Source organism: Pelobates fuscus, chromosome 2 (assembly GCF_036172605.1).
Source record: "Pelobates fuscus isolate aPelFus1 chromosome 2, aPelFus1.pri, whole genome shotgun sequence".
Lineage (NCBI taxonomy): Eukaryota > Metazoa > Chordata > Amphibia > Anura > Pelobatidae > Pelobates > Pelobates fuscus.
The window spans coordinates 272,653,422-272,676,574 of NC_086318.1; the positions used below are offsets into that span (position 1 = coordinate 272,653,422).

At 48.5% G+C, this 23,153-nt stretch overlaps 1 protein-coding gene across 1 annotated transcript in view; it reads left to right on the top strand.

Annotated features, from left to right (window-relative positions):
- Positions 1 to 23,153, top strand: part of PCNX2 (pecanex 2) — a 3,673,975-nt gene that overhangs the window by 3,230,010 nt on the left and 420,812 nt on the right. Inside the window, exon 29 of the mRNA XM_063443387.1 lies at positions 1,382 to 1,656. Coding sequence (XP_063299457.1) covers positions 1,382 to 1,656 — 275 coding nt within the window. The remainder of the gene's footprint in view (positions 1 to 1,381; positions 1,657 to 23,153) is intronic.

Genomic DNA, 23,153 nt, shown 5'->3' on the forward strand with positions numbered 1-23,153 from the left:
CCATACAGAAGAGTATATAACTCAATTACCATGGTTTATACAGCGTCAATAAAAAAAAAATCTTTAATATAGAAATACATAGAAACAACAGTGAACAGTAAAAACAGGGAAAGACAGTGCTACCCTCATAGGGTCTAGGTCGTAAATGGGATCTAGCTAGTATAGTACAAATATCGGGGAAATTAGGGCAATTGAACCGATATAGCGCCTGGTATCCAATGGGTTAAAGGGACAGAGAGTGTGGGTTATCAAAACCCAAAAAGATGGCAAATATTGTACCTCGGTTATGGAGGAGATAATCGCTCCTCTAGGTCTAAAGACAATTGAGGCAGTGTATAAAGTGTCTACCTGTAGACTTAGTACATATAATAGTATCAGGTGCTACTAGTACTAGGAGCAACCCTGAAGTGGTAAATGGATCAAAATGAACATTCCTCTAAGTCTAGAGGCAATCTTAAGCCCATATGATGAGCTGTTTTCTTGTGAACATTAGTCCATATAATAGAATCAGGTAAAGGAAGCAACCCCAAATCGATAGATATGTTAATAGATCAATTAACTCTCAATTTAGAGTGCCAAATATCTTACACCTGAGACACATCTATCTGTAGCCACAGTGGCAACCAGTATGAAGATGGTAATAAACACCTAAAAAAGGAACCCTGAAGGAGTAGATGGATCAAAATGAACATTTCTCTAAGTCTAGAGGCAATCTTAAGCCCATAATATAAGCTGTTTACTTATATTAACATGAGTCATAGTTTGATGCAGCGATCTCGTCTGCCGGTCTATGAAGCTAACACATGTTCCTCTCAGACATACTATCCTATCCGATTAAACCGGACTGTGGCCCCTCCCCTCTTTGCCCCGTGGCGGCTCACGATTGGCACACTATGTCCCCATCATTTCTTTTATAAAAAAAAAAAACCACAGACTACTCATTGGTGTAGCCCCTCACTTATTTATAATATTTCTGTCATTAGGACGCTGTTAAGATGGCATGGAATATCCTGCAATTTTCATTTGAGCATGGTTAAATCCATGCTTAAACTAGGGAGTCCCAGGTATCAATCGATATCTGGAGCCGTTTTTAACAGATGAGCTGTATGCAATTCTCAAAGTGAGCACTGTATGCAACTCTTTGAATTGAAATATTAAATCCTGATAGATGGCAATGCAGTGTGAACAGGGTTAATTTTCTGCTCACACTCTCAAATCCAGGTATTTAAAAGGACTATAAATAAAATATTGAATATGGTGAATATATGAATAAACAGGTTAAAACAATACAAAGTAGTAAAACAAGAAAAATATAAAAAATGTCTAATATACACCCCATGCATACATTTATATTAATTGACTGCCTTCATTTTCATTGCAGATCAACATGGAATGTGTAAGAGGATTGTGGGCTGGACAACAGTTGGAATTGATCTTCCTTCGCAATCGTGACCCTGAAAGGGGAAGCATCCAAAATAATAAACATGTTCTGAGAAACCTGATTAACTCCTCATGTGATCAGCCACTGGGCTATCCAATTTATGTCTCTCCTTTGACTACCTCTTACATAGAAACTCATAGCCAGTTAAGAAACGTATCAGGGGGACCAATTATCCTGGAAAACATTACAAAATGGTTTCATACTCAGTGGCTGAAGTAAGTGACTAAGTAAAGGGTTGACTCAACCCTTCATCCTTCCGAGTAGATAAAATGAGTACCATTAAATTGGGTAAAAGTAACAGCCCTTGAATGTTGGGCTAAGGTAATATCCCCAGGATGTACTTGAAAACAAGAATAATTTGAATGTACCTTTCTTGGTTGTATACTTTGTTATTATTATTGTAGAAAGGAAACGTTTAAAAGCAGGAAGTAAAGGAAGAATATTTTGATAATCATTGTAAGAGCATAAGTTTGCAATAAAGTTACAAAATGAAATAGATTTTAAATCCAGAAACACTTTAAATTGTAGGGCAGAACTTTTGGTGCTTTTGTTAATTAATTGTATCATTGGCCCAGTAGGCCACAGCTGATTTAAAGAGATACTATAAGCACCAAAACAACATCACCAGTTTGCATAGGGTCATTTATCAATTCAATTCTCCTGTCATTTGTCACTTCAATTGCCAAGTTGTCTTAAAATGCTTTTTTTTTTTTTTAATGTACTCAAACTACCTACAATGTTGTATTTACCCTGTAGCAGGCTAAACCATATACAATACTTTAAATAAGCCCCTCATGATTTGCTTGTATTTATTTCCAAGAAGGGGCTTATTCTTGGTGATCCATTGTTCTAATTATTTGTTTGCTTATATATTTGACAAAGTGTTTTCCTTTTACTTTGACTATTGCAGTGCAAGAGACTATAGATATTTCTGCCTTTCTTCTAGGAAGAGATGGTACTCATCACCTGTCGCAGTCTCTATCAGTGTTGTAGTGTGTACCAGTGGGAGAGAGATTTTTCTGCAGTTTAAAAAAAAATGCATTTATATTTTTATTTATTTTTTTAGATACAGTGCCTCTCACTCATTTATTTATTTATTTATGTACCGTATATTTGTTCAGGTCAGACAGTTTCTCTGCCAGTGTGATTGTGTCTGTCTTTTAATTTCTAATAGAATAGTTTTTTTTTCTGCCATGCCTGCCTTCTAGGCCTCAGCCTTCATTTTGTTTTGTAGTAGTGAGTCTGCTAATTTAGGGACACATCTACTCAAGTTTTTTATTTTTTTCAAATTATGTCTTCTTTGCTAAGGGACAGCAAGCAATGTTAGTGGGTGAGTGATGTCTATACTGTTGCAGTTAATTGGCTAGGGTAAAGTAGTAGTAGTAGTAGTAAGTTCATGTAAAAATGTTTTCTTTTTGAGTTAATTTTACTCAAAGTGGGATAGTAGTTCTAAAACTGGTAACAAATTATATTTTGTATCTATTTTTTCACTAGATACACAGTGACCACAACTGTTTGTGTTTCTGGTTTTTGTTATGCATTAATCATTTTATTTGCCTTTTTTACTCATTTTCTTTGTTATTTTAGTTTTCTTTGAAGGAACACTATAACATTAAGAATGCAAATATGTATTGCTAAAGTGATCCTATACCTTTTGTTGGTGCCCCTGTGTAGGTGTCTCATCAAGGTAAGATTTAAATACTATATAAAGATAAGAGAGCGCAAAAATAGATAACCAATAAAATTTGTAACAAAATAATAAATTAGCAAATTAATAAAAGCAGCTAAAAACAGATTAGAAATTTCCCAATTTCATATAAACAATACGTTAAAATCATGTTAGCGCTATTTGTAAGAGAAACCCTCAAAATAAAAAAGTGCGCTCTCCTAGGAAGAAAAAATATATATGACCCTTATATATAACACAATGTCTGTTTGTTACCAATATACCTTACTTATATTCATGGTATATATTGGTAATGAATAAAATCCTCCAAGAAAAATGTATATTCAAATGTCCCAGAGTTCTTTGGTATTGGGGGGGGTTGATTGCAGTTGCAAAAATAAAATCCGCTGGTTTAAACCACAGTAGTATGTAGCGTCAAGATGGTACCTTTAAAAAGGACACAAGAAAAATTCTCATAGCGTAACACTGTTTATTATAAGCATAAAAAAAACCTTCACCCCCAAAAGAAACCCTTCTTACATGGACAAGTGGTGATACTTGTCTCCAAGGTATCACAAATAAGCGTGGGTTTAAAACAAGTGAGTCTGATGTTACTGTCCATCAAAATGATCTTCTCGGAAGAGCTGAAGCGTCTCCGCCGGGCAGTATGCTGTTGTAGCTAGAGAGACGCCAAGTATCTAGTGTAGCAGTTACCCCGTGTAGCGCAGGGGTTTCAACCACTGGAGGGTGTCCTTTTCCCGATCAGTGAGGAGGATTCTCAGCATCCAGTCGTTTTCCAAGTGAAAAAGCTCTTACAAGAGCTAGTGTGAATAGTTGTATAGCAGTTACCCCCAATAAGAGACAGGACTAGATTGAGGGTGAAGTAGAACAGAACTGCTTTTATGCATTGCTCCTCTGCAAGGGAGACGCCCACAGGCAATTAGGCATTCACCAATCACATCTTGGTTACATCCCACATATTCCCTCCCCTCTGCTTGGGAGATAATTGAGTTTCTTACTGTAACTACTCAATTATCTCCAAGCTAAAAACTTATACTTTTCATAAATTTTTATAACTTTAAAACTATACATTCAATCTTAATAAAATCCCCATATTAATAATCAGCATACTTTACTTACCACATATCCAAAATTCAGCCAATTCCATCCAGGGGTTAAGAGTTAGCTGGAAGTCCTTTATGACCAACCGCAAGCACATTTTCATGCCCAAAACAGTTCCATGGATTTGGGCTGTGCGGTCGGTCTATTTTACACCGAGAAAACGACTAAGTCCCATTCGAACGAGCCGCCGCCACGTGTTCGTTTGTCGAATGGCGGCCACTTCGACGACTTCGACACTTCGATGACTTCAGCACTTCGACGACTTCGGCACTTCGACGACTTCGGCACTTCGACTGCATTCGAACTGCCAGTTTAAAAGTTGTGACACTGCTCCTAAGTATTTAAAGGGCCAGGAACAGCATACAAAAATCCATTATGCCTAAACGCAGTTCTTAAGGGGCAATACATCCCAGGGTCATAGTCGCAGGGCAGGAGGCTAGCGATCAGTCCTCTCCAATGGCCAGTGGCAAATTGCAGTTTGTCACATATCTCCCCTTTGGGGGGAAGACTAACCAGGCACCTGACCTTCTGTCAGTCAGTGCCTATGTTAGTCGATCCACCAACACACAATAAACCAGTGCAAGAGCAGCCCCGCCACAACAACAAAGTGCAAGAGCAGCCCACCCACAACAAACAGTTACTGCACCTGGGTATTTCGCTGTAGTGATGGGGCAACACGCTGTGGGGACTTGAGGGGCAGAGGCCAGCGGCGCTCTGCCTTGATGCCAGTGCTTCTGCTGGGGTGAAGGGAGTGCAGGCCCAGGGCCGCCATCAGGGCATGACAACCGCAACGGTTGTCATGGGCCTGGCGGTCCTGGGGGGCCCGGACTGCTCAGGTCATCCGGGCCCCACATTCAGTGGGAACATACCGGGTCACAGGGGGCCCTGCAACCCTGGTATGTACCCACTAGGCCAGCCTCTTCTCCTGGGGGGCCCAGCAGCCGGTCACCTCAGGGCCCCCCAGAGGCTGGCCCTGCTGACACCCGGCGCGCGCGCGAAGGAGCACTCTCCCTGGCTGAGTGCTTCCTCTTCAGCTCCCTCGCGCATCATACTGATGTCGGAGCCAGAAGATGACATCATCTTCCGGCTCCGGCATCAGTACGCGGCGCGCGAGGGAGCTGAAGAGGAAGCACTCAGCCAGGGAGAGTGCTCCCTCGCGCGCCCGCCGGGTGTCAGGAAATTTGAGTGAGTGGGGTGGGGGAGAGGGAGAGGGAGGGAGGACATTTGAGTGAGTGGGGGTGAGAGGGAGGGAGGACATTTGAGTAAGTGGGGGTGGGGGGGAGACGGAGGGAGGATATTTGAGTGAGTGAGGGTGGGGGGGAGGGAGGGAAGGGAGGAAATTTGAGGGAGTGGGGGGGGGAGAGGGAGGAAATTTGAATGAGTGGGGGGAGAGGGAGGGAAGGGAGGAAATTTGAGGGAGTGGGGGGGAGAGGGAGGGAGGAAATTTGAGGGAGTGGGGGGGAGGGATGAAATTTGGGGGGGGAGAGGAAGGGAGGAAATTTGAAGGGGGAGAGGAAGGAAATTTGTTGGGGGGAGACGAAGGAAATTTGGGGGGGAGAGGAAGGTAGGAAATTTGGGGGGGAGAGGAAGGAAATTTGAGGGAGGGGAGGGAGAGGTAGGAATTTGAGGGGGGAGAGGAAATTTGAGGGAGGGGGGAGAGGAAGGGAGGAAATTTGAGGGAGGGGGGAGAGGAAGGGAGGGAATTTGAGGGAGGGGGAGAGGAAGGGAGGACATTTGAGGGGGGAAAGGAAGGGAGGAAATTTGAGGGGAGGAGGAAGGAAATTTGAGGTAGGGGGAGAGGAAGGGAAGAAATTTGAGGGGGGAGAGGAAGGAAATTTGAGGTAGGGGGAGAGGAAGGGAAGAAATTTGAGGGGGGAGAGGAAGGAAATTTGAGGGAGGGGGGAGAGGAAGGAATTTTGAGGGAGGGGGAGAGGAAGGAAATTTGAGGGGGGGGGGATGGAAATTTGAGGGGGGAGGGAGGAAGGAAATTTGAGGGGTGAGGGAGGAAGGAAATTTGAGGGGTGAGGGAGGAAGGAAATTGGAGGGGGAGAGGAAGGAAATTAGAGGGGGGAGAGGAAGGAAATTGGAGGGGAGAGGAAGGAAATTGGAGGGGAGAGGAAGGAAATTGGAGGGGGGGAAGGAAATTGGAGGGGGGAGGAAGGAAATTGGAGGGGGGAGGAAGGAAATTGGAGGGGGAGAAGGAAGGAAATGAGAGAGGGGGGAGAAGGAAGGAAATGAGAGGGAGGGGGAGAAGAAGGAAATTGGAGGGGGGGAAGGCAATGAGAGGGAGGGGGGGAAGAAGGAAATTGGAGAGGGGGGGAGAAGAAGGAAATTGACGGGGGTAGGGGGAGAGATTGACATCCATCACACACACACAATGCACCCCTTGCACACAGAAAAACACACAATGCATTACACACAGACACACATGCACAAGCAATTCATCCCTTACACACAGCAACACACAATTCACCCCTTCCACACACTCAGTGCATCCCTTACAGACACACACACTGCATCCCATACATACACAAACTCACCTTGCAGCCCTTACACATACAAACACAGATTCACACAATGCATTCCTTACACACATCAGGACATCAGGACATCCCCCCCCCCCACACACACACACATCAGGACATCCCCCCCCACACACACATCCCTGTGAACAAACTCATTGGTGGAACATGAAGGTGGACCCTGGGACCCAGACCTTGAGCTGTGTAAAGGGCCCTCAAAAAATGGAGCTGCGGGGGCGGGGCCTGATCTTGAAGCAGAGCAGTCACACGATACTGAAGCTCCTGCTCCTGGCGGCGATATTTATCGATTTAACTCCCACACCAAGCGACTACTGACCCGCTACCAGTTGCTGGAGGCAAGGGGAAAGCAAGCCCTACTTACGAATACCATACATGCACCCCCTCGAGCAGAAATCACCCAAGCGACCTCTGCGGCCTACAAGCATGGCCGGGGCGGGGGAGACGGCCGCTCTCCCGCCGCGACATAGAGCGAAGCTTTCTAGCAGAGATACCCGTCCCCCCCCCAGTGGACCGGCGGGGGTTATCCCGGTCCCCATCGACAAGCAACAAGCTCTCACCTACAATTTCACTTGGCATGAAAAATCGGGCACGACACAAGACAGGCCTCGTGCACAGGCCGCAACACAAACGGCGCTTACACATGCGAACCCCGGCGGAGACATGATTGAGCGCACCATCCGAAGTATAGATGAGGCCTTCCAGCGCTTCAGGGAGAGACTGGAGTGGCGTATGGCAATACAGTCCCCAAAGTATATGCGGGAGGCCAAGGAGAAAGGGCAGAGCGCGCCCCGCTCGGGCGGATCCAGACCTGGAGCACAAGCCACCCAGGCTCCCTGCCATCCTGGGCCGAAGGCCAAATGGGGTATAACCCCGCAGCATCGCCCACAACGCCGGAGGACCACCCACCGCTGGCGGCGCCTGACCACCGGGGCCCTCCGCAGCACCCGTAAAGGGGTAGACCCGGCTGCACTGCATACCCGAGTCTGTGGCACACAGATGCGGACCTTCCAAAAGGCCTGGGGCTGGAGCAGAGTCCACTACGTCCCGCGCAACAATGCCACCATCAGCAGAGCCGCAGGGGCCTCTGGGCTCACCTCCGTCCGGGACACACAGCTACAACTCTCCTCAAGTTTGAGCGGACCACAGGTTCACCAAGTGATTGCACCAGGCCTGCCAACCACGGGAATCGGATGATCCAGGAACAACTCCGGTGCCCTGGGGTCAGCTCAGCAGGCGACAGCGGACACACACCCACACCCCACGGAACAGCCGGTTAAGAACTCGCCTCAAGTTCCCATTGGACTCTAATCCCCGGTTCCCGAATGACAGGTTTACGCTAAAACCGAGTCTACTCCATCTGTTCTATATACCTGGCAAGCTATGCAAGCGAGGAACTCTATATTCCCACTCGACAGAAATGTATGATCTGCCTAATGTGTAAGATAAATATTAACTAGTTATGCATTGCTGGTTCACCCTAGACCGTATAACGAATTAACCTGGCTTACCACACTGCCTACTCGTATACTGTTATGCTATTATCTTACTCTAATCTCTCGTAAAATATTCTCAATTGTTTTTCCTACTGTTGAATACACAGACAGTTATCTAGCTTGTTAGAATCTAGAATGTTCAGCCAGACACCTTAAACCTCTAATACGTGTCTATGATGTTACATAGCCTACCAACTGTCTTTTTTAACAGCTCACCTAGATAGGCTCTGGATTTGGCTATAATGGGTTTATGCTACCCCACAAGATTCATAGAGCAAAATGTTTATTTACCCTGAGAGCGGCATACTATATACCCTGTCTACTGTGGTACCAACTACCTAAATGCTTAGCAATTTTAGGCCTGTGTTTATAAGGTTATTGTTTGTTTAAGTCTTCTTATCCGAACCTGAATACATACATTACATGTTAGGGAACTTAAGCCTGGGTATGATATGCCTTCATATGCACATGTATGTTTAGAATCAACCTGTTCGCAGTTCACTTTGTTTGTTTTTGTTGCTGGCTAGTGACAGCTGAAACTGTTCATGTATAAATGCATGATATAGAACCTGCCTAACATGTACTTCACACAGCACTGTTAACTTAACATGCTACATACTGGACTAGATAATCCTGGGACATTCCTGTCATTAAGTCTGGTGTAAATTCTTGGCTCGTTTAAACCTATACCTCACTATAACAATCGCTCGCCTGTTACTGCTAAGAACCTATGTTATTAAGCCATGTTTACCATACTGAATGCCCATCATCTTGACCTTTTAACTTTATTTTGTACTCTCTCAGTTAAGCTTGTTTATATAATATAAAACAAGGCCGTTAATCCTAGGAGATATTGCAATTGCCATGATGTGTACAACCTGTATAACCCCTGCATGTCTCCCTCTCTTTATTCTGTACCACCATAACCACATGCCTCAATAAAATAAAGATTGACAAAAAAAAAAAAATGGAGCTGCTTCCCGTTCTCCCAGAACATTGATTTGCAGCTTAATGTAGTGGTTCTGGTGTCTATAGCCTGTCCCTGCAGGCCTTTTATTGTAAACACGGCGGCACTGCAGCACTGTGTTAGTTAACATGGCAGATCATATGGGTGGGGCACTGTGGTGTCACATGGGGGGGCGGCAAACTTTACTTTTGCCTAGGGCGGCAAAAATCCTTGCACCGGCCCTGCAGACACTGCATCCCTGTGGGCGGACTCGGGGGGGGGGGGGGAGGAGGGGGACTCGGGTGCAGGCGCCGGGGGGCCCAGACCTTGAGCTGTGTCAGGGGCCCCAAAATTTCTGATGGCAGCCCTGTGCAGGCCAGTCCTGTAACACGGGGGTCGGTAGGGCAGAGGCCAGCGGCGCTCTGCCCTGATGCCAGCTCTTCTGCTGCGATAGCCTGCAGGACATCAGGCTCTGGACCAGGGACAAAGGTAGGGCAGAGGCCGACTGCACTCTGCCCAGCTGCCAGCTCTTCTGCTGGGGTGCTGGGAACATAGTCCGGCTCAGTAGCCAGGGGAACATGGGAGTCAGTGGGGGTTAACATCTCCTCTGCCAAGTTAGGAGTTAGCTGGGGAGGGGAAATCGTACTTACCCCCTCCTCCTGGTGTCCCTGTGAGGGTAGTTGGGGATCTGGACTGGCTGTCTAGCATCCCTGTAGGTCAGGCACAGAGACCACGGTCCCATTTGCGCGATCTGGGAGATTGGTGTCTCCCCTTGTTACGGTAAGCTGCCCCTGGGGAGAGAGGGTGCTGTGCTCCTCTCCCTGAAACTCAGGCTGCCGCTGGAGAGGGAGACCGCCTGTCTCCACTCCCATAACATTGTCATGCTGCTGGAGAGAGAGACCAACTGTCTCTGCTCCCTGTAGGACACACTGCTGCTGGGGGGGAAGGACGGCACCTTTGGCTCCCTGTACCACACACTGCCGCTGGGGAGGAAGGACGGCACCTTCAGCTCCCTGTACCACACACTGCCGCTGGGGAGGAAGGGCGGCATCTTCGGCTCCCTGTAACTCGCACTGCCGCTGGGGAGGAAGGACGACACCTTCGGCTCCTTGTAACTCACACTGCCGCTGGGAAGGACGCCACCTTTGTCTCCCTGGGGCGCCAACTGCCACTGGAGATTGGGTGTCCATATCCTCAAGCTCCTTTGCTCAAAGGCCCTTGCCGCACTGTTCTCAGCACTCAACTGGCACATTACTTGGGAGATCACCTCGTTTGAAGGGCCTGGGCCATAGCAGACCAATCGCCTCTTTACCTCCTCAATGTAAGCGTCGTCCTCGTAGCGACATATCAGGTTGAGGTGCTCTTCGCAGGGTTCTATCCATGCTCGCTCCATGTTGTCATAGGTAGGGACGCTGCACAGTGGCTAGCGTTGCCCTCAATAACCTTGCATATGATACCAGTGTCTCCGAGCTGCTTCTCCTCGTACTAGGACGCCATCCCACTGCTGCCACCAATGTAGCAGTTACCCCGTGTAGCAAAGGGGTATCAACCGCTGGAGGGTGTCCTTTTCCTGATCAGTGAGGAGGATTCTCAGCATCCAGTCGTTTTCCAAGTGAAGAAGCTCTTACAAGAACTAGTGTGAATAGCTGTATAGCGGTTACCCCCAATAAGAGACAGGACTCTAGATTGAGGGTGACGTAGAACTCTCTTGTTTAATGGCAGGTAGTCTGCTTTTATGCATTGCTCCCCTGCAAGGGAGACGCCCACAGGCAATTAGGCATTCACCAATCACATATCGGTTACATCCTACATATTCCCTCCCCTCTGCTTGGGAGATAATTGAGTTTCTTACTGTATCTACTCAATTATCTCCAAGCTAAAAACTTGTACTTTTCATACATTTTTATAACTTTAAAACTATACATTCAATCTTCATAAAAACCACATATTAATAATTAGCATACTAGGGGAAGTTTTGTTGGGGAATGATTTGGGGAAACTGACATCGGCATATGAACCTCAGACTCCAGCGGTTGGAGAGGCTCACCCCGTGGTCACACGCCAACAGGCCTGCACCCAGGACTACAACTCACACCCGGAGGTTCAGGTAAGAGGTCCTTCCCCACCTATAGAATGTATACCCTGGGCCCCACCTAGCGAATTTGAAGCCGAGATAGCCACAGATCCCACGTTACAGGTGTACAGGGATAAGATAAGCACAGGGGTAGCAGGGTCAGACGGAGAGAGATTCCTATGGGAGGGTAATCTCTTATATAGAGAGACCGAGAAAAAGGTAGACGGAACAGACCCAGTCATTTTGCGTCAGTTAGTGGTGCCCCAGAGGTACCGAGCCGAGTTACTCCGGATAGCGCATGATATACCGCTATCCGGACACCTTGGGGTCAGTCGCACCCGGTATCGATTGACACAGAGTTTCTTCTGGCCAGGGATAAGTCAGGAGGCCCGGAGGTATTGCGGTACCTGCGATACCTGCCAGAGGGTAGGGAAAAAGGGAGATCGCAGGAAAGCCAAGTTGCACCCCCTACCCATAGTGGAGGAGCCGTTTAGCCGCGTAGCGGTGGACATAGTAGGTCCCTTAAAGAAGGCTAGCCCCTCGGGCAAGAAATACATATTGACAATGGTAGACTAGGCTACCAGGTATCCCGAGGCGGTAGCCCTAACTAATATTCATGCAGAAACGGTGGCTGAGGCTCTCATGAAGATTTTCTCCTGGGTAGGATTACTGTGACGAGAGCAATCTCGCCACATTGCATTGGAGAAGCCTGGCTGCCCACCTGCTGCCTTTGGACTATGGCCCTGGGAGATTGGGCCCTTTAAAAACAGTATTCGGCCATACCAGAGTGTATGTCACTCATTCTGGCCCTTTAAATACAGTGGGGTCATTTGGTACTTGCCCTGTGTGAGCTGTGGTAACCCAGATAGCTATGCCATGGAGCCTATTCGTGTGATTAAAGACTTTGGCTCCATGGCGATTAAACTGTATTCGGTTGGTCTGAGTGCCATTCACCTAATAATGTGCACTCAGACCTGAGCTATCTGGGGATATGTGAAATGTCTGTGTGTTATGTGTAAAATGTGACTTTATGTATTTTAAAGTGTTTTATGTCGTTTTGCAACCATGTGGTTAATGGAGTCTGCCTCTAGTCCTGGATAATTGGATTACTTCCCCCCATTGTCTCCAGGATAGAGGGCCCTGTAAAACCATGCTTCCAGAAGGTCAAATGCACATTTGTACTAACTTTTGAACCCCTGGTCCAATTCGTATGATTTTTGAGTATGTTGTTCCCCTGAATGGATTGATTGTGAATATGTATTTTTATGCGAATGTGATGTATATTTTGGGAGTTATGAATGTTGTGTAAAAACTGTATTTTCCCTACCTATGATAATTGTATTTTCCTGTGTGTACAGATAATTAGTTTACAGGTAGAGGGGAGGGCTATGTGTGGGATGTAACTATTGTGTGATTGGTTAATGTACGTTACTGTGTGTGTCCCTCCCCTTCATGGGAGCACCTAATAAAAAGGGCTGCAAGCTAGCAGCCAGAGAGTTCCTGTTTTACCCTCAACTTGAGTCCTGTCTCTTATTGGGGGAATCTGCTACAAGGGATTGCTATGCTAGGCATATTCCCTTGCTATAATCACTGAGCTCTTGTAAGAGCTTGTTCCTGCTTCGTTCTGAAGGGAGATAGCTGCAGCCTGCGGTGCTTATGGTGTCTGGTGGAGTGCTTGGAGTCCTCTGGAAGCGCTAGGAGCATCTATTAACGGAGGTACCCAGTCGGGGTGCCAGGTGATCCGTTACAATTACCCCAGGAGATTCTCTCCGATCAGGGTATGCAGTTCACTGCCGAGGTCACCCAGCAGCTGTGGAAATTTTGTGACATGAGGCCAATAATCAGTGCCCCATATCACCCCCAGACCAATGGGCTCTGCGAACGGTTTAATGGAACATTGAAACAGATGCTCTGAACGTTCGCCAAAACCCATCGGGACTGGGAAAGATTCCTACCACACCTCCTCTTTGCGTATCAGGAGGTGCCGCAGGAATCCACGGGGTTCTCCCTGTTTGAATTATCATTTGGGAGGCGGGTCCGAGGTCCCCTAGATCTCATTAAGGAACACTGGGAAGGAGAGCACAGCGCCACAGGTACTCCCATCATACCTTATGTACTGGAGTTTCGGAACCGACTGGAACTAACCCGAGCAGTACGGAAGAACCTCCAAGCGGCCCAGACACGCCAGCGCACCTGGTATGATCGGAACGCCAGGGACCGTAGCTTTCAGGTAGGACAGAAAGTTTTAATTTTAAAATTTGTCCGGCATGACAAACTACAGGCCGCCTGGCAGGGCCCTTATAAGGTGCTGGAGCAGTGCTGCGACACCACCTATATAATTGGCCTCTGTACTGGCTCAGAGGGGCGATGCATGATTCACTTGAACATGCTAAAACCCTACCAGGAACGCTCCGACAAGGTGACCACCATTTGTGCACCCCCCTCTGAAGAGTGTGACAACCTTCCCCTTCCAGACTTGCTAGACGACAGAAAATCAGGTAGTGACATAGCTGAGGTTAAGCTGGGGGAGTGGCAGAGTCCACAGGAGCGTAGTGAGGTACAACAGTTGTTGAGAGAAAAACGAGAATACTTTTCTAAAGTACCAGGCTACACGCCCCTGGCGACTCACTGCGTAGAAACCCCAGGTCAGTTACCTATGCGCCAAACCCCATACCGCATACCAGAGGCGGTGCGGGAACACACGCGCCAGGAGATCAATGAGATGCTCCAACTAGGGGTGATTGAGCCCTCTGACAGCCCTTGGGCGTCTCCGGTAGTCCTCGTACCTAAACGAGATGGTACCACCCGTTTCTGCGTGGACTACCGGAGATTAAATGAGAAAACCGTATCCGACGCATATCCTATGCCTAGGATAGATGAATTACTGGAACGGATGGCCAGGGGCCAATACCTCACTACAATTGATCTTTGTAAGGGGTATTGGCAGATTCCCTTAGCTCCAGATGCTATCCCTAAGTCGGCGGTCGTCACCCCATTCGGCTTGTACCAATTTAAGGTAATGCCGTTAGGGATGAAGAACGCCCCGGCCACATTCCAGCGGATGGTAGACCGACTCCTAGATGGGTTCCAGGACTATACCTGTGCTTACCTTGATGATATTGCCATCTTCAGCAATACCTGGCAGGAGCACCTGGCCCATATAGGAGCCGTTATAGATATAATTAGGGAGGCATGGTTAACTTTGAAACCAGCCAAGTGCAGTATTGGAATGGCTGAGGTTCAGTACCTCGGCCACCGAGTAGGTTGCGGGATGCAGAATCCAGAACCCGCAAAGGTAGAGGCCGTAGCGCAGTGGCCAACCCCCCAGAACCAAAACTCAGGTCTTCGCGTTTCTAGGGACGGCAGGGTATTATAGGAAGTTTGGGCCCAACTATAGCGCCATGGTCAAACCCCTTACTGATCTTACCCATAAGAACCTTCCCCGTCAGGTCATCTGGACCCCGGAGTGTGAGCAGGCATTCCAACAGTTGAAGAACGCACTTGTAAATGCTCCTGTCTTGGCAGCCCCTGATCCAACGAAACGCTTTCTTGTTCACACAGACGCTTCTATGTTTGGATTGAGGGCAGTACTGAGCCAAGTCAGGGCCGATGGCGGAGAATATCCTGTGGCTTACATCAGTAGAAAACTGCTACCAAGGGAAGTAAGCTATGCCGCCATCGAAAAGGAATGCCTGGCCGTGGTGTGGGCCCTAAAGAAATTACAACCGTATTTGTATGGACAGCCATTTTCGTTGGTCATGGATCGTAACCCGTTAGTATGGTTGAACCGGGTGGCAGGGGACAATGTCAGGATGCTGCGCTGGAGTTTGGCGCTGCAGCCCTTTGACTTTAATATACAATACCACCCGGGAAAACAGAATGGAAACGCTGACGGGTTGTCAAGACAGACTGAATTGGAAAAATGATCCGTGAGCATAAAATGATCCGTGACATCCCCAAATCGATCCGTAATAGATCTGACTGTCTATGCCGGCTTGTGGGCAAGGGGGAGCCGTGTAGCGTTTTTTCATGCCTGGATTACACAGATTGACATTGCACCATCTATGGACATACTTTGTTCGGTATACGAACAAAGTACGGAACAACCGGACCACCCTGATGTACATTAATCATGCAATTTACCTCTTTGATCGTTTCTCTTATTCCCTTGGTTCATACGAACTCCCTGCTGTATTCCCTGGGTGGCCGCCATTTCGGCAGCCGAACACGTGGCGGCGGCCATCTTAACCCCACGAACAGCGGTTGTAACGGATCGCCTGGCACCCCGACTGGGTACCTCCGTTAATGGATGCTCCTAGCGCTTCCTGAGGACTCCAAGCACTCTGGCAGACACCACAATCACCGAATCCGAGAAACCTTTTAAATTCTCCCAAGCATATGAATGCTGTAGACCATTGAATAGGAACCATACGAATAGGCTTGTACTCCTAGCAGTCAACTGGAACAGCATGCAATAAATCCTTCCCCCCAATAATGAGACGACACATCACTTTGAGGATAAAACAGGAACTCTGGACTGGCTCATCCAGCCTGGCTTTTATTTCCAACTCACACATACAGGCCACACCCAGGGGGAGGCATAAAATAACCAATGACATAGATGTTACCTCCCACACATCCCCTCCCCTTAGTGTGACACATAATCCCATTATTCATACAGTTTAAAATATACTTTTTACACAATATTTATAACTTCAAAACCATACATCACATTCACACAAAATTACATATCCACAATCAATCCATTCAGGGGAACGACATATTAAAAAATGGCATGGATCAGACCAGGGGTTCAAAAGTTACTAAAAGTATCTTTTGTTCCTTTCTGGCTGGCAGAAAAACATCCCCACAATGCACCCTGGTTTCCTCCCTTCTGCCCTGGAGTTAATTGGAGAAGTAATCCAATTACCCAGGACTAAAGGCAGACTCCATTAACCACATGGTTGCAAAACGACATAAAACACTTTAAAATACATAAAGTCACATTTACACATAACACACAGACATTTCACCTATCCCCAGATAGCTGGGATCTGCACGCACAAAACTACCGAATAGCGCGCAGATCCTACTCACACAGTACAATTGCCATGGAGCTAAAGTCTTTCCCATAGTCTTTCATTATATGAATAGGCTCCATGGTATGGCTATCTGGGGTATCACATTCCCATAAAGTCTGGTCCATAGTCCAAAGGCAAGAGGCGGGCAATCAGCCCCCTCCAAGGACACGTGGCGAGGTCGGTTTCGCCACACTTCTCCCCTTTACCCCCCAGACTAACAGGGTACTTGACCTCCTGCCGGTCAGTGCCCTTGTTAGTCCAGCAGCCCACCCACAAGACAGAAACAGCAGAGCAGCCCACCCACAATAAACAGTTACTACACCTGGGTGAGGGAGAATCTTGTCCAGGTTCAGGTGCCTCACCACGGCTGTGTGGGGGACTGGTAGGCTGCCTTGGTAGGTTGCTGAGGGGGCAGAGACCAGCGGTACTCTGTCCTGTTGCCAGCACTACCACGGGAGTAGTCTGGTTGGAGCCTGGTTGCTGGAGACCGACTGTCTCCCCTTTAAATACACCGCTCTGCTGCTGGAGACCGACTGTCTCCCCTTGAGTTACACCGCTCTGCTGCTGGAGACCGACTGTCTCCCCTTGAGTTACACAGCTCTGCTGCTGGAGACCGACTGTCTCCCCTTTAGTTACACAGCTCTGCTGCTGGAGACAGACTGTCTCCCCTTTAAATACACCGCTCTGCTGCTGGAGACCGACTGTCTCCCCTTGAGTTACACCGCTCTGCTGCTGGAGACCGACTGTCTCCCCTTGAGTTACACAACTCTGCTGCTGGAGACCGACTGTCTCCCCTTTAGTTACACAGCCCTGTTGTGGGGGGGCAGGACCGACCATCCCTACCCCCTGTGCTGGAAGTGCAGAGACCACGGTCCCATCTGCACAGGTGTGGGGCTTACAGTCTCCCCCTGGTACATTAAGCTGCTGCTGGGGAGAGGTGGTAACCAGCTCCTCTCCCATTAGAACACTCTGCCGCTGGGGAATGGAGACTGGGCTCTCTATTCCCTGTACATTAATGATCCGCCGCTGGGGAGAGGTGGTAACAATCTCCTCTCCCATGCATACTTCCCGTCTCTGCGGAGGGAGACCGACTGTCTCTCCTCCCAGCACAGAGTCCTGCTGTGGGGGAAAGGGGGCTGGGCTCTCTATTCCCTGCTGGATACTCTGCCGCTGGGGAATGGAGACCGGGCTCCCAATTCCCAACAAATCACACTGCCGCTGGGGAGGGAGGACGGCTCCTTCAGCTCCCTGTAACTTGGGCGCAGAGACCACGGTCCCATCTGCGCTGGTGTGGGGCTTACGGTCTCCCCTTGGTGGGTTAGGCTGCCGCTGGAGAGAGGGTGTAACAAGCTCCTCTCTCTGAACTGTAACCTGCCGCTGGGGATCTGGGCCGACTGCCCAGCATCCCTGTAGGGCCAGTAGAGAGACCTCGATCCCATCTCCACCTGCCATCTGTGGGTCTCTCCAGGACCAGTCTATGAGGTCCCCTACTTCTGCAACTGGTAGTGAAGCAGGGGGTACCTCTGCCGCGTTTTCCCAGCTATAGGCTAGCAGGTCTGGGTCTGCCACCCAGTTTTCCCGGTCTGCGTCCCTGCTCTGCGGCTGGCAGGAATTTAATAGTTCTACATAGTCCATCTCCAGCTCTCGTTCCATGGCAGCGAAACGGCGGAGGTCTTCTCCCAGTCCAATAGATCTCGGGCCCTGTATCATCTCACCTCGGTAATGAAAGATAGCCCAGTACCGTGACTCTGCTGGACTGCCGAAGTCGACATCCTCCACTAAGGCTTTCCACAACAGGCCAGGGCTTGTGTAGTTCTCCCCCTCTGGCTGGATGCCCTCTGCCCTCCACGTCTCTGGCTGGACAGTGCACCACCACAGTGCCCGGTATGAGGCGTCCAGGCTCAGTTCCCTTTCCATGAGGTACTCGAGTTGTCTTACCCGCTGCCCTCCAGGTTGGTCTCCCAGAAGTGGCATCCGCCAGGCCATTTGTTCCTCCAACTGGTATGCGACACCAGGAAGGCGCTGCTGCCGTTGATACTGGACTTCCTCCCGGGCATCGTACCATAATTCTTTCCGGGCATTATCTCTCCATTCTAATTCACTCTCTTCCTCAGGTGTGTGTGTTGCCCAGGGGTCTACGAACCCCATTTTCCCAAATCTTTGTGTAGACAGGGACGCTGTAGGCACACTAGCGTCGCCCTCAATTTGTAAATCCAAACGTACTGTGTCTCCGAGCTGCTTTACCTCGCACTAGGACGCCATCCCACCGCTTGCCACCAATGTAACGGATCACCTGGCACCCCGACTTGGTACCTCCGTTAATGGATGCTCCTAGTGCTTCCTGAGGACTCCAAGCACTCTGGCAGACACCACAATCACCGAATCCGAGAAACCTTTTAAATTCTCCCAAGCATATGAATGCTGTAGACCATTGAATAGGAACCATACGAATAGGCTTGTACTCCTAGCAGTCAACTGGAACAGCATGCAATAAATCCTTCCCCCCAATAATGAGACGACACATCACTTTGAGGGTAAAACAGGAACTCTGGACTGGCTCATCCAGCCTGGCTTTTATTTCCAACTCACACATACAGGCCACACCCAGGGGGAGGCATAAAATAACCAATGACATAGATGTTACCTCCCACACATCCCCTCCCCTTAGTGTGACACATAATCCCATTATTCATACAGTTTAAAATATACTTTTTACACAATATTTATAACTTCAAAACCATACATCACATTCACACAAAATTACATATCCACAATCAATCCATTCAGGGGAACAACATATTAAAAAATGGCATGGATCAGACCAGGGGTTCAAAAGTTACTAAAAGTATATTTTGTTCCTTTCTGGCTGGCAGAAAAACATCCCCACAATGCACTCTGGTTTCCTCCCTTCTGCCCTGGAGTTAATTGGAGAAGTAATCCAATTATCCAGGACTAAAGGCAGACTCCATTAACCACATGGTTGCAAAACGACATAAAACACTTTAAAATACATAAAGTCACATTTACACATAACACACAGACATTTCACCTATCCCCAGATAGCTGGGATCTGCACGCACAAAACTACCGAATAGCGCGCAGATCCTACTCACACAGTACAATTGCCATGGAGCTAAAGTCTTTCCCATAGTCTTTCATTATATGAATAGGCTCCATGGTATGGCTATCTGGGGTATCACATTCCCATAAAGTCTGGTCCATAGTCCAAAGGCAAGAGGCGGGCAATCAGCCCCCTCCAAGGACACGTGGCGAGGTCGGTTTCGCCACAGCGGTGTTTGGTCTTCGAGTGTCTGGAACTCAAAACGGACACTCGACTAGCCGAACACCGCTAAGACCTCCAGGACGGCAGAAAGTACCAAAAGCAACTCACGAACGGCCCGGCATTCGGTAGGATGAATCCCACGAACTAGGGGATTCATCCGGTTACTGACTCCATTATGTGTGGCATAGCCTTTCGGGAGTTATTGGGCACGAATAGAGACCGACCACAGGGCCAGATTTCATGGAACTAATTTCGGCATCTTTACCCATGCGGTCCGTCGAAACTTTACCTTCCTATAATTCCCGAACCCCTGGTCTGATCTTGGTGATTTTGGGATATGTTGCTCACCCAGATTTAAAGGTATATCACACATATTTGGGGTACATCTGGAAAGTGGGGAAAAGTATGTACAGTATAATTGTATTATCTGTTAAGCTAAGGGGAGGAGATGTGTGGGAGGTAACGTCTATATGATTGGTGTAATGTGTAATTGATGTGAATCCCTCCCTTGCATGGGAGAATCTCATAAAAGCAGGAATGTTGCCATTAAACTTCAGTTCTACTCCTGATACTGTGTGTCGTCCAGTGATTGGGAAAGGTGATGGGATATTGGATTTGATTGCTGACTGTGCTGGATATTCTCTGGGATTTACTACTTGTTCCTGCATCCTCTGGATATATTGGTGGAGTTAAGCTGTGGGAAATCAGCTCTCCGCTACACAGCTTCATATTAAAGGGTATAGGCACATACACACAGTGAACAGTACAATTGGGTATTAAAATATAGTAGAGATAAGAGGAATATAACTAAAAAAATTAAGAACTATCGTATTTTTTGCTCCATAAGACGCACTTTTTTTCCCTCAAAAGTGAGGGGAAATGTCTGTGCGTCTTATGGAGCGAATATGAAGCTTTACTCAGCAGCACAGGGCGCACCGCGGTACTGGAACTTGAATTTCATGTTCCGGTTTCCGGCGGGACTGAAAGGAAGTGCGCACTCAGCTCAGTGTGCGCACTTCCTTTCAGTCCCGCCGGAAACCGGAACATGAAATTCAAGTTCCAGTACCGCGGTGCGCCCTGTGCTGCCGAGAAACGCTACAAGACAGGTAAGTAATTATGGGACAAGGGGAGGGGGACAGTATGGGAGAGGAGAATATGGGAGAGAAGACTATGGGGAGGGGAGGGAGGATGAAGACTGAGGGGAGGGGGGATGAAGACTATGGGGAGGGGAGGGGGGATGAAGACTATGGGGAGGGGAGATGAAGACTATGGGGAGGGGAGGGAGGATGAAGACTATGGGGAGGGGAGGGAGGATGAAGACTATGGGGAGGGGAGGGAGGATGAAGACTATGGGGAGGGGAGGGGGGGTGAAGACTATGTGGAGAGGAGGGGGGATGAAGACTATGGGGAGGGGAGGGGGGATAAAGACTATGGGGAGGGGAGGGGGGATAAAGACTATGGGGAGGGGAGGGGGGATGAAGACTATGGGGAGGGGAGGGGGGATGAAGACTATGGGGAGGGGAGGGGGGATGAAGACTATGGGGAGGGGAGTGGGGATGAAGACTATGGGGAGGGGAGGGGGGATGAAGACTATGGGGAGGGGAGGGGGGATGAAGACTATGGGGAGGGGAGGGGGGATGAAGACTATGGGGAGGGGAGATGAAGACTATGGGGAGGGGAGGGGGGATGAAGACTATGGGGAGGGGAGGGGGGATGAAGACTATGGGGAGGGGAGGGGGGATGAAGACTATGGGGAGGGGAGGGGGGATGAAGACTATGGGGAGGGGAGGGGGGATGAAGACTATGGGGAGGGGAGGGGGGATGAAGACTATGGGGAGGGGAGGGGGGATGAAGACTATGGGGAGGGGAGGGGGGATGAAGACTATGGGGAGGGGAGGGGGATGAAGACTATGGGGAGGGGAGGGGAGATGAAGACTATGGGGAGGGGAGGGGAGGGGAGATGAAGACTATGGGGAGGGGAGGGGGGATGAAGACTATGGGGAGGGGAGGGGGGATGAAGACTATGGGGAGGGGAGGGGGGATGAAGACTATGGGGAGGGGAGGGGGGATGAAGACTATGGGGAGGGGAGGGGGGTGAAGACTATGGGGAGGGGAGGGGGGATGAAGACTATGGGGAGGGGAGGGGGGGATGAAGACTATGGGGAGGGGAGGGGGGGATGAAGACTATGGGGAGGGGAGGGGGGGATGAAGACTATGGGGAGGGGAGGGGGGGATGAAGAATATGGGGGGGATGAAGACTATGGGGGGGATGAAGACTATGGGGAGGGGGGATGAAGACTATGGGATGGGTGGGGATGAAGACTATGGGGAGGGGGTGGATCCCACAGAAGTAAAGGCTTCCTGGATTACTAGCATGATGATCTGAAAAATGTTTGGATAAAGAGTGTTTTCAAAATTTATTTTTATTTTTTATGTTATACACATGTTCGTTTAGTCTCACCTTTAGCGCTCTTTTAGTTTGTCCCACATATTGAATCCCACAGGGGCAGCTTAACAGGTAGACATGAATATAAGTAAGGTCTATTGTTAACTAAAAGACATTGTGTTACATATAAGGGTCATATATATTTTTTCTTCCTAGGAGTACATGTAGAGCGCCCTTTTTTATTTTGAGGGTTTCTCTTACAAATAGCGCTAACACGATTTTAACGTAAGATTTAAATACTGTTCACCCCCCACAGCACACTGATTTCCATGACTGATAATCTCAACCAATCCAAAGCTTCCTCTTACAGAAGCATTGGCAGGCTAGTGTGCCAGGGGAAAGCAGCAGCAACCAAGACCCAAGGCCACACAAAAGTAACAGATACCACAGGATGCTTAAGGGTAGGACACAAACCACTAAAACAGACACCAATAAGAGGGTACCTGACCGGCACAGACACTAGCGCAACAACTGTCATGACAGACTCACATAAGACACTTACAACGAGACGGGGGTACGTGACAAATGTTAATGTGTAATTGTGAAATGCCAAAATGTATGTCGGTATGACTATCTCTGCTCATGTGCTCAAGTTTACTCTGAGACAAGTGGGGAAACAATGTGAGGAAAAGTGGACTGAGGCAATACCGTGGATTCTGATGCTAACTATGTCATTGTGTATGTGATCATATTGCTTCTTAAACCCTAGAGAGGTACAACGATAACATGGCCAGCAACATACCCCTTGAGAGAACAGGGATCAACCCGATAAACAAAATGCGGCACAATAGGGACGTACAGAACACAAACACGATGGTCAGACCCGACCATCTTCCCCCCTACAAAAGCGCACCAGAGAAACCTGCACTGAGTCAAGAACGGAAGCCACGATAACACAATATCCCTAAACAAGGACTGTCAGACCCCTACTTGGACACACACCAAGGGTGATCAAAAGCATACAAGACATGTACTACATAGATGCAGGGATACCCTGCCCGATGGAACAGCACCCAGCCAGAACACACACTAGCACACCTATACCTCTAGTGGCACGC